This window comes from Pygocentrus nattereri, chromosome 16 (assembly GCF_015220715.1).
Source record: "Pygocentrus nattereri isolate fPygNat1 chromosome 16, fPygNat1.pri, whole genome shotgun sequence".
Lineage (NCBI taxonomy): Eukaryota > Metazoa > Chordata > Actinopteri > Characiformes > Serrasalmidae > Pygocentrus > Pygocentrus nattereri.
Window position 1 is genome coordinate 9,373,188 of NC_051226.1, and position 12,228 is coordinate 9,385,415.

Below are 12,228 nucleotides of genomic sequence, written 5' to 3' on the forward strand. Positions count from 1 at the left end.
ATGATAGGGGCTTTGATTTGTAAGATTTGCCTTTGGAGTGAAACAACTCATGAGACACATTAAAACCACACCAGTACTAATATGACAAAGAAACAGAAAGAAAAAGAGAAATAGAGAGAAATTACTCAGAGTGCAAGGCACCTCTGAGGAATCCCTGCTTGTGTTTTTCATCATGTTATGTATTTTCTTATCACTCAACACAAATCCTTTCATCCTCTTAGTCAAATAACAGCTTCATTGTGTAAAGAGAAGTTTGGGAATTTGTTGTTTAGAGTCAGTCAGCAAGCAGCTCCTTCTTTTACTAATTTACATTGCATAAGTTTATTTCACTCTGCTAATCAATCAAAACATCAGCACACATCTGCACATTTAAGGTATCACACTGCTCACACACCTGTCTAGTGCTGCAGATCCCAAACGCTGTTTGATGATGTCACTGGTCAAGAGGAGGGTGGGACCTGGAGGAATAGTTTTAAATGTAAAGCAAAGCAACAAAGTAATTCACTGATTAATTCATGTGCTGCACTCCATGAATTGCTTATGCTACAGCTTTCCGGAACATGTTATAATTCAGTTAAGGCCACAGAAATCCTCCTGGAAACGTCTCACAACGCATAAATGAAATGTGACAATCATTGAGCCGCTGAATCACTAATGCCTTATCTGGTCCTGATCAACTCAGTGACCCTGTCCAGCTGAATGTAATTGAAGAGGTCTGCTGTTACCGATGGCAATCAGAGCATGTTGCAGCTCCAGCGTGAACGCAGTCAGAGGGACCTCCTCAGACACGGGCAGCACAGCCACTGTGGACAGGTTAGAGGCAGGATTCCCAGCATCCCACTTGCTGCCTGGGGTGTGAAGAGCCAGACTGCGTGCTGAAAAAGCAGAATCAGCATGATTTAATCATACACTGGGATTCACTGACCATGATTTTCTTTTACGGATGATTTCACTTTCTTTACAGCCAAACTTTATTAGCCTTTTTTTCAAAAACATGAAGCTCATTCTGTGCAGGCTAAATGAATAGATAAACCACAGTAGCACACTTCTAGTACTTTTTCTTATCCAAAGTCAAAATACAAATAACATTATTTGGTTTTTAAGGGGCCAATACAGGATTTAAAATCCTTCAAAGAAAATCAATGGTCTATTTAAATAGTTTGAATTGAACAAAGAGCCACATTGAAAGAGGCAACTGGCTATTCAGCAAAATGATTCATGCATAATGATGCCGTTACATTTTGCTTTAGGTGTAGATAAGCATTTTAGTACAGCACTTACTAGGCTCACATCATAACATCAAACTGCAACAGAGATGAGTAAAAAGTAAAAATTATAAACTGATTAATTGCAGAGTGCATGTATGGAGCAATAAATAAATAAATAAATAAATAAATAAATAAAAAACATTCTTAAACTTTTCAGAGCCATAGGGTGTTAAATTGTTTCTCAGTAAGGCAATCTGCCAAATATTAAGCCTGGTCCTTCACAAAATTACATCAACAATTTTAATCAACTGTTGAATTAGGCTTAATTTGTGCACATGAAACTGCCCTTTAGAGTTAAGTGAAACTCAGCTTCAGTAGATCACATATATATTACGCGCACACACACACACACACACACACACACACACACACACACACACACACACACACACACACACACACACACACACAGTCTCATATATTTTACTTATATATTCTAAATACAATCAGAATCAGCACAGACACACATAGATACACACCTGTTAGAGGTCCATTAACCTGCTGAAGGATCTTCTGTCCAAGCAGATGAATAAGCCGTGTGACCACCTAAAGACACCAAAGAGGGAGAGGCAGGAAAAAAACAGTGAAAATGAAAGTATCAGAAGTGTAAAATGAGCCCATATCCCAAAAGATGTGCGTAGTGGATCAGTCACCTGAGGGAATTTCCTCTTGATGGAGCTGAGTGCTCCTTCTGGCAGCTTGGCAAGCTCAGAGTCTCTTACAGCATGCACCGTAGTAGCTCTGTTTTGATGGGTTAGAGCCTCCACCTGTTCAAAACACACATATATGAATACACTATGAACACAATGAATTATGCATTTGTAATGTGCCTCTATAAACATTCTGTTAGCTGCAGTGAAAGCACTAAAATGTTTTACTTTAGATTAAAGAGCTCTGCAAAGTCTCTAATGATAAAAGTCTAATACTGAAAGTGAACTTTTGAATCCAAATTAAAAAGCATTTCATTTTAAATAACCGCAGGAGTTAAAGTTATATATTTAGATCAAAACCTGATGGTGGTTGGTATAGTGTAGTGGTTAACACCTCTGCCTTCTACACTGTAGACTGGGGTTCAATCCCCACCTGGGCAAACTCCCTACACTATACCAATAAGAGTCCTTGGGCAAGACTCCTAACACCACCTTGGCCTACCTATGTAAAATGATCAAATTGTAAGTCACTCTGGATAAGAGCGTCAGCCAATTGCCGTAAATGTAAAACCTGCATTGTTGTTGAAGCCTGAAAAACTATAGTATCAACAAACTTTTCAACATACTTTTACTGTATATATTATTTCTATGGAAATTAGTATTATTTTTATTCTGTTGTTTGACTGAAACCATCTTTGTCAAATGTTTCAAAACAAATAATGTGAGCTCAATCTGCAGATTGCAAATCTGCCTTGGATTTAAATAGTTTACAATAGTGTGAAACTGATGCTGAAACTATGTACATGACAGTACCTATTAAAGTTGAATTAATATTAAAACTTTGCTCATTATTTACTCACTCTGTGTTATTCTACCCTGACTTTAAAATAACATGGTTTCCTTTTTTTTAAGCAAAGTGGGACACATATGAATGGAAACAGTGCAGCACCACTGAAAATGTTTCCAAGTTCCCCCAAATAGATCTCAGAGCTGAAAACAGCATCATTAGGACTCTGACCTTTATAAAGATGGCCATGACGTAGAAAGTACAGTAACTAAATTTGGAGCTGCACATTAGGAGGCCTATGACACTGTGTCCCCAGACAAAGCATTTACGCCAATCTTCGCAGTGTGTAACCATGGCATCAGCATGGACAGGTATTCTTAGCAGCATCGACATCACCACGGAGACGCATGAGACACTAACCAATCAGAATATAGAGGGTATGAATAGCCATCCAGGGGAATCACCAGGAGAGAAGGTGTTACCTAACACCTCTGGTTCCTTTCCCAAGACCCATTACCACCTGATAAATACAGTCAAGCTAATGAAAACCCATGCAAAGAAATAGGCCTGGTACTTTTAAACATCCCACAAATCTGAAAGTGGGACATTCATATTTCACTGTAGTCTTGCTGCTGTGTTGAAATCTTAACTTTTCATTTTCTTCCACCCACTGAATAACATTCAATCCTTTTAAGCCCAAACTAATGCAATTAGCCTAAACTAATGCAATTTGCAATTTCCCTCTGGGATCAATAAAGGATTCTATTCTGATAATGTGAAGAGGTGCAAAGTACACAAGTACACAAGACCATATGTACAAAACAATCTGTTACAAATGTAATATGAATCATGACTTTTAAATAAATCTATATTTTAATCAATGTGAACAAATGTCACTACTGCACAAAAAAGGAAGTACATCACTTTGCCCTCTAAACTTGACCTGGCAGGATAAGCATGTTTATCTATAGATAAAATAAGCAGCTGCGTTATAAAAGAAGCCACTGCAAATTACAAAGTCTTAACCCAAGAGCATTTACCACCAGTGTAGAAAATACACTCGTTACGCGAACTAAAGTAACACTTAACAAATAGCTTGTTTAGAAACACTCAAGCTCTTGCTAAAGCATGAGTAGACTGTTAAATCATTGCGATGGGCCAGTTATATATCTCAGTGATGACCTGAACAGCCTCCTCAGAAGCGGATGTGTTCACGAGTGATAAGATTCAATGATAAGCATCATCGTTGTACTGGACTTGAGCATACATTTCTTGGGATGACAAAGCTATTAAAGCAACTCTGGTTAATTATGATAATTTTTAGTTATTTTAAGAGCTAACAAATCTTTACCATTATGGAATTTAACAGATAATTAAACCCAGTGATTTAGAAGACCATTTCAAAACAAAAACTGAATGCAAATCACTTAAACCCTCTATTTGACTGCAAGTAGTACACAGACAACAGTTACTGTTTCTTGAAAAAAGAAAAAAAAAGAAGTTTTTTTATATATACTGTTTTTCAATTTTCAATTTGATGGCAGTAACACCTTTCAAAAAAGTTGGGACTGGGCAACAAAAGATTGGTTAAGTTGTTTAATGCTAAAAATACACCCTGTGGAACATTTCACAACTATTTAGCTTAATTGGCAACAGATCAGTAACATGACTGGATATAAAATAGCATTCTAGAGAGGCTGAGTGAAGATGGAGAGGGGTTGACCATACTATGAAAGAGTGCATGGGCAAATAGTGCAACCATTCAGGGTTTCTCAATGTAAAAAAGCAAAGACTTTGGGGATGTAATCATCTACACTACATAATATCATCAACAAATTCAGAGACTCCAGAGACAGAAAAGGCCAAAATCCAATACTGGCTGGCCATGATCTTTGGGCCCTCACGTGCCACTGCATTAAAAACAGACAATGATTCTGTGGCAGAAATCACTGCATGGGCTCAGGAACACATGCGGTTCAAAACCGCATCCACATATGCAAATTAAAACTCTACCATGCAAAGATAAATCTATATATAAACAAGATCCTGAAACGCCGCCACCTTCTCTGGGCCTAAGCTCATTTAAAATGGATTAAGGCGAAGTGGAAAACTGTCCTGTGGTCTGACAAATCAAAATTTGAATTTTTTTCCCCTTCAGGCTAAAGAGGAAAGGAGCCATCCAGCTTGTTATAGTGCACAGTTCAAAAGTCTGCATCTGTGGCAGTATGGGGGTGCTTTAGTACACATGAGAAGGATGACCTGCGTATCTGTGAAGGCAACATTAAACGCTGAACAAAATGTACAGGTTTTAGGGCAACATATGCTGCAATCCAGAATACATTTTTGTCAGGAACGGCCTTGCTTATTTCAGCAAGACAATGCCAAAGCACATTCTGCATGTACTACAACAGCATGGCTCGGTAGTAAGAGTCCAGGTGCTAAACTGACCTGCCTGCAATCCAAACCTGTCACTCATTGAAAACATTTGGCGCATTATGAAATGTAATGTAAAATATGACAAAAGGAGACCCTGAACTGTTGAGCAGTCGAAATCCTATATCAAGCAAGAATTGGAAAGAATTTCACTTTCAACTACTGCTGTTCTCCTCAGTTCCCAAAAAGAGTGTTAAAAGAAGAGGTGATGCAAGACAGTGGTAAATATGCCCATCTCAACTTTTCTGAGGCATGTCGATAGCATATATACAGTATCTCACAAAGTGAGTACACCCCCACATTTCTGCAAATATTTTATTATATCTTTTCATCAGAAAACACTATAGAAATGAAATTTGGATATAACTTAAAGTAGTCAGTGTACAGCTTGTATAGCAGTTTAGATTTACTGTCCTCTGAAAATAACTCAACACACAGCCATTAATGTCTAATTAGCTGGCAACACAACTCACAGTGAGTACACCTCACAGTGAACATGTCCAAATTGTGCTCAAAGTGTCAATATTTTGTGTGACCACCATTATTATCTAGCACTGCCTTAACCCTCTTGGGCATGGAATTCACCAGAGCTGCACAGGCTGCTACTGGAATCCTCTTCCACTCCTCCATGATGACATCATGGAGCTGGTGGATGTTAGACACCTTGTGCTCCTTCACCTTCCGCTTGAGGATGCCCCACAGGTGCTCAACTGGGTTTAGGTCTGGAGACATACTTGATCAGTCGATCACCTTTACCTTCAGCAAGGCAGCTGTCATCTTGGAGGTGTGTTTGGGGTCGTTATCGAGTTGGAAAACTGCCATGTGGTAGAGTTTCCAAAGGGAAGGGACCATGCTCTGCTTCAGAATGTCACAGTACATGTTGGAATTCATATTTCCCTCAATAAACCACAGCTCCCCAGTGCTGGCAGCAGCCCCAGACCATGATACTACCACCACCATGCTTGACTGTAGGCAAGAGACAGATGTCTTGGTTCTCCTCACCAGGGCACCACCACACTTGCTGGACACCACCTGAGCCAAACAAGTTTATCTTGGTCTCCACAGGACATGGTTCCAGTAATCCATATTCTTGGACTGCTTGTCTTCAGCAAACTGATTGCGGAATTTCTTGTGCGTCAGCTTCAGAAGAGGCTTTCTTCTGGGACGACGGCCATGCAGACCGAGTTGACGCATTGTGCGGCATATGGTCTGAGCATTGACAGGCTGACCTCCCACTTCTTCAACCTCTTCTTCAGCAATGCTGGCAGCACTAATGCATCTATTTTTTGAAGCCAACCTCTGGATATGATGCTGAAGAGTCAACTTCTTTGGAGTGGAACCTGTCCTGGAAAACCACTGTATGACCTTGGCCACCGTGCTATAGCTCAGTTTCAGGGTGTTAGCAATCTTCTTACAGCCTAGGCCATCTTTGTGGAGAGCAACAATTCTATTTCTCACATTCTCAGAGATTCTGCCATGAGGTGCCATGTTGAATATCCAGTGGCTAGTATGAGCGAATTCTACCCAAAATACCAAATTTAACAGCCCTGCTCCCCATTCACACCTGGAACTTTATAACTCTAATGAATCACACAATACCAGGAAGGGACAACAACACAATTAGGCACAATTTGGACATGTTCACTGTGAGGTGTACTCACTTGTGTTGCCAGCTATTTAGACATTAATGGCTGTGTGTTGAGTTATTTTCAGAGGACAGTAAATCTGTACTGCTATACAAGCTGTACACTGACTATTTTGTTATATCCAAGTTTCATGTCTATAGTATTGTCCCATGAAAAGATATAAAATATTTGTAGAAATGTGAGGGGTGTACTCACTTTTGTGTATATACACACACACACACACAGTTATGCAACAGTTTTCACACATTTACATTTAGAAGGCTTACCACTCCGATGAGATCTCCTCTACCGTACTCTCCAGTCAGCTCCTTTTTCCCATCGTCCTTCAGAATGACAGAACGCAAGCGTCCACTCAGAACTATGAATGTACTGTCCGATTTATCGCCCTGCCTGAGAGAAGAAAGAAATCTTACTTTATCATACATGGTCCTATTTTTATTTATGCTGAACAGGATGTCTTTGGTCTGAGTAATTCTTTGGGTTATTGCTTAAGACAAAAGGCCAGGAGGGAAGAAAAGCAGTAGAGTGGAAAAAAAAATGACGAGTTGATGTACCTATAGACTGCTCGACCAGCCTCCACAGCCATCCAGTCAAGAGCAAAGTCAATCTGTCTGACAAATGGGGACATCCTGCGCACTACAGTGTGAGCTATATTCAGCACGACTGTGGGTTCTGCACGCATGATCCTGATACACACACAAATAAGATCATGTTAATGACCAATTTTGCATGTGTTTACTAAGCCCATGCATTAACTTTAACAAAACAGTAAATGCTAAACTGTTAGGTAAAAAAAGAAACAAAAAAAAAACAAAAGCTTATATCATATATCTTATTGCAGTAACTGAGAAATTAATGTAAAACTTATAATAGTATCCCATCTCTGAAAAGTTTATTAGCCAGTTAAATATTCATATTTTGTATTGTTTTGGTCTGTGAAACACTGCTAATTTTAACTGCTTAATTATATCTCATCTTTCTGCATCTCTTCCTATACCTTTACTTTTCATTATTTTAATGAACATTACCCAGAACACCCTACATTCATATGCATGACTTATAGTGGAGGCACATCCTGCTTAAGGATTTGCCTGTCTACAGCAAATGTAATGTTAACCCTTAAACTTTAAAAGGCAAAATAAAACCATAATTGAGAAAAAAAAATGTATAATGTGCTTGGAACAATTTCACTATTCTGCTGTCCTCTAAATGTTGTGAGTAATGCATTTTTATACTTTAAACATGCTTTTGTACAACACCACCAACAACAATAAAAATGGTAAATTCATTTTTGAAAACACTGACAACAGGAAAAATGGTTGGACTAGTCTTGTGAGCAACCTCTCTCGTAAAGGGCTAGTAGTATTTATATAGGGGAGGATGTTTGTATGTGGCACATACTCATAGAAGTGGGTTTTGGAGATGGAGAGGAAAGTGCAGTCACGGTGAGCACGCACACTAAAGATGAGCGGCTCTCCCGTGAGCACGGCCAGCTGGCCCACCAGCTCTCCTGGATGAGTCACAAATAAACATGTCTCCTCCTCACGGTCAATCATTCGCTGATACACATGCAGCAATCCCGTAATCACAAACTGCACACTCACTTCCTGCAGGACATGGACACACACACACACACACAAATAAATAAATAAATAACACACCACTACAAATTCATACACACACCATTCTAATATTTTGCTTATAATGCAAGAAAATTTTACAAAAGATCTCCAAAGTAATCTCTAGCCTCAGTGATCAAACTGCTTAGACTGGACAGTTCCTGTACCTGGTCTCCTTGACATGCCACCACCGAGCCAGCCTTCACCTGGTGCAGAGTCACTCTGCCCTCCAGTAGACTGGGGTCCTGAACCACATGCACAGGTCATATTTCAGGTCAAAAATCATATGCACAAATAAATTTGCTATTTTTGCTTGTTGGTTTATGAGAACAACACACAGAAAACAACTTCTTAGAAATATCCATAACACAACCTGACCTCTACATGGTCTTTACTGTTGCATACTAAGCCAGAATTATTAATTATTGGCATTCTTAATATTTTATGTTCTTCTAATTTGTTAGTGACCTGAAAAAAGGTATCTTATGCATTTTTTCACCCAATAAACAGGGTTCTAATGACCAGGGCCCTAAATCCGTTGCAAAAATCCTCTCTATATGGCCTCTCCCCACTTGGTCAAACAAACTCACCTGCAGTGGGATAATCCCAAGAAGGTCTTTTTTGGCTGCCTGGAAGATGGCTCCCACTTTACTTGGGTGGACATCAGAGCGTCCCCCGCTGTCTGTGTAGTGAAATACTGCCGACGGTGTGTGCTGCATGGTCACAGTCTTCTTCAGAATAGACTGAAAGAGAATTAAAAAAAAAAAACTGAAAAAAGCAGCAAAAACTGCATAATCTTTTTGCATAAAGCAGAAAGACTGTGTGTATCAGTAGAAAAAGGCAGCAGCAGTACCTTGTACAGAACAGGGCTGGATGGTGGTTCCTCCATGGTCACTCTGGCTCGCTCATATGCCATGCTCAGGTCATTTCCTGCCATTCCTGCAGAGCCAAACATTCAGAAAGTCTAGAGCCAGGCTTTAAAATATAAATGGACCTATAGATTCAGCTTACAATTTTAACTCTTTAAACCAGAGGTCTTCAAATCCAGACTTTTAATTCAGTTTCTGGTCCTGTAATTTAATCACTGGCAGCTACATGACCAGTTGAACTGCCACCTAGTGTGATACCTACCTATAGGACTGTGAGATATGGCAAAAATCTAACATTACAATACTTCAAGACATTTTCACGAAATACAATACGCATCAAAATATTTAGTCATTCTAAGATTTGATAAGTTGAAACAACAAAGAACCAGTTGGGCCACAGTTAAAAACCACTACCAAACAAGGCAAATATAATGATTTTACTAAACATTTCATACATTGTGTTGCCCTAAATCCAAATAACTAGATTTAATTATATTTTCTTTGTAATGAAACATACAGTTGGTCAGTGTACTTTAAAAAAAACCTGATGATATCCACAATTCGCTCTGAGCAGCATAGTGTAAGATACTGCAATGTAATTTATCTGCCCACCCCTACCTACCAATAACTACAAAATCCAGGACCGAAAACTGGATACAAGGCCTGGTTATGAAGACCTCTGCCTTAAACATATAGTTGATTCTCAAACACATCACTCTATTACTCAAATATCATTTTCAAAATAGTGTCAAATAAGAATAATAAGCCTAGGGTTCTGAAGGTCTAACTCTCCATCTCACTGTACAGGTGAAACATAAACATGATGAAAGCCTATTTAAAAGAATAAGATCTGATGAAGTGGATGAATGCTATGTGCGTTACAGTATGCTGTAACAGGTGGGCTTTACCTGTGGTATCCACCGGCATGGAAACTGAGCGAGGCTTCCTGACAGCTATGGATAAATTCTCAGAAGAACTGGTTTTCCCTCCATCTGACCAAAAGTAGTTAATACATCAGCAAATAGTTCATCACTATTTCTGTTTGTCTGTTTGTGTTTGTGTGCGTGTACCTGAATCTGTAGACTCTGCATGCCCCTGGATGTGATCTTCAAAGACTTGTGTGTGAAAGTGTGGCCTGCGAGGCACACGGCTGGGGCTCCCCTCAGCAATCACGCTATTAACTGCAGTAAGAGGCACTGCCTGCCTCTCCTGTCAACACACAGGACACAGAGTGAAGTGCCTTTATTTCCTCCATTTACTTTCATGAACAGCAATTCATGCATAGGGTCACTGGGATTTATATACACTGGGATTTAACAACTTTTATTACCATGTACCACAAGTTATGTTTACCGTAAGGCACAACCATAAATGACCTCACCAAATTAAACAAGTGCAATGTGCTGTGTATGAGAATTAATCTTGTTTTATATGGTGTTGTCAACACAGGGCATAGTGCTAACTCACAATAAATCACCCTGCCACAATATGCTGACAGGGCTAAAGAGCATTCACTAGTGAACGGAGAGGAAAACCAGCCCACAAGTCATATAGCAGAGGACAACACACTTCCTCTGAGCACAATGCTCTCCACTGCCATTGGCTTTTAATGGTTTCCTGGAATGAGGGGCAAAGTGATGGGATATGATTTGAGTCACAGCTAAGGTGGGAAAAGAAATGGCTGAGAGTGATAGGCCATCACAGCCCAGAGGGCAGTAAAGCCAGTGTCCTTTAAATGAGAACTGAGGCCTCATGACTAGCTTCGTTCATTCTCACTGCACTTTATGGCTCTTACAGTCAGGAGTGATTATGATGCTGGGGTTAACGTAGCGTGAAATAACTCTGAGGGGGGCGTGCATGAGTGCGATTAGGACAGTGTGCACCAATGCTTTTTACTCCGGAAGTGACTGCATTGTATGCAAGTGTGAATGTACATGTGTTTTCTTACTGGATTGAAGAGTTCAGTGGTCAGTCCCAGGTAGTTGTGCAAAGCAAGGAAGGTCACTCTCTGCAGCCGGACCATAATTATCTAAACAGTCAGAGTCACAACAAACAGTTTTTATTACCATTATCTATTATTAGCACAAACATATTTTTATTTGTTCAATTCTTTGAGCCCTGGAATCAATCCTAACATATTCATACAGGTTTATTATTTTGGTTTGCGCTTTTCACATCAGAAACCACCCCTTATTTCATTTTCAGTCAAAATGACAATTAAGATTATTTTTGAAGATATTGAAGACAATGCGCATGCATAAAAAGGAGAAAACCAAAAAAAGGTGAAAAAAACAGCAGTTTCCAAAACTGGAGCTCAAATTCTAAAACCCACAGAAAAAAATGTGACTCCAAGCAAATATCCAAGACCTGGTAAACCACGTCACAAAACCAAAACTGTCTTCATCAGATAAAGGGGGGAGATCAAACTCCACTTGGTTTCAGACCTGAAAAGAAACTCACAGGTTTTTCTGTCCATCCTTCCACTGTGAGAAGACAACTCAACACTATGGGTCTGAAAGGATTTGTAGCTGTCAAGATGCTGTTAAATGAAAATTGTAACATTACATTTGTTTGTTGAAACTTTTTTTTTTTTTTTTTTTAATTAAAGAAATAAAAGGTTGGTCTCTGGACTGCACATATTATTAGTAGAGGTACTGATGGGGTGCTGTGGCATGTCTCAGTGTGAGTGAGGGCTGAGCCTGTACCTGTATAACCCTCACTAACGTCTCTGGATATTTTTCAAACACCGATTGGAAAGCTGAGGCAGGCAGGCGCAGGATAGTGGAGCGCACTGCTGCGCGAGCAGACACCGTCTTATACGGAGCTGGATAACCCTGGGGAACGAGAGAGCAAAGAAGGAGGATGAAAAAGAGGAAAGAAGGATTAAGAATTAAGTTCTCTGCTCTTCTGGAGTTAGAAGAAGGAATGAGGGAGAGAGAGTAGAGACAGAGAAATA

At 39.6% G+C, this 12,228-nt stretch overlaps 1 protein-coding gene across 2 annotated transcripts in view; it reads right to left on the bottom strand.

Moving 5' to 3' along the window:
* pnpla7a (patatin-like phospholipase domain containing 7a) overlaps window positions 1–12,228 on the bottom strand; it is a 32,189-nt gene that overhangs the window by 13,584 nt on the left and 6,377 nt on the right. For both annotated transcript variants that reach the window (XM_037546033.1, XM_017714497.2), the window contains exons 10-23: window positions 11,978–12,106; window positions 11,221–11,301; window positions 10,343–10,481; window positions 10,181–10,264; window positions 9,257–9,342; window positions 8,994–9,146; window positions 8,571–8,648; window positions 8,186–8,391; window positions 7,339–7,470; window positions 7,051–7,174; window positions 1,922–2,035; window positions 1,748–1,814; window positions 726–875; window positions 395–458 (exon numbers count right to left, since the gene is read on the bottom strand). In XM_037546033.1, coding sequence (XP_037401930.1) covers window positions 395–458; window positions 726–875; window positions 1,748–1,814; window positions 1,922–2,035; window positions 7,051–7,174; window positions 7,339–7,470; window positions 8,186–8,391; window positions 8,571–8,648; window positions 8,994–9,146; window positions 9,257–9,342; window positions 10,181–10,264; window positions 10,343–10,481; window positions 11,221–11,301; window positions 11,978–12,106 — 1,607 coding nt within the window. The remainder of the gene's footprint in view (window positions 1–394; window positions 459–725; window positions 876–1,747; window positions 1,815–1,921; window positions 2,036–7,050; window positions 7,175–7,338; window positions 7,471–8,185; window positions 8,392–8,570; window positions 8,649–8,993; window positions 9,147–9,256; window positions 9,343–10,180; window positions 10,265–10,342; window positions 10,482–11,220; window positions 11,302–11,977; window positions 12,107–12,228) is intronic.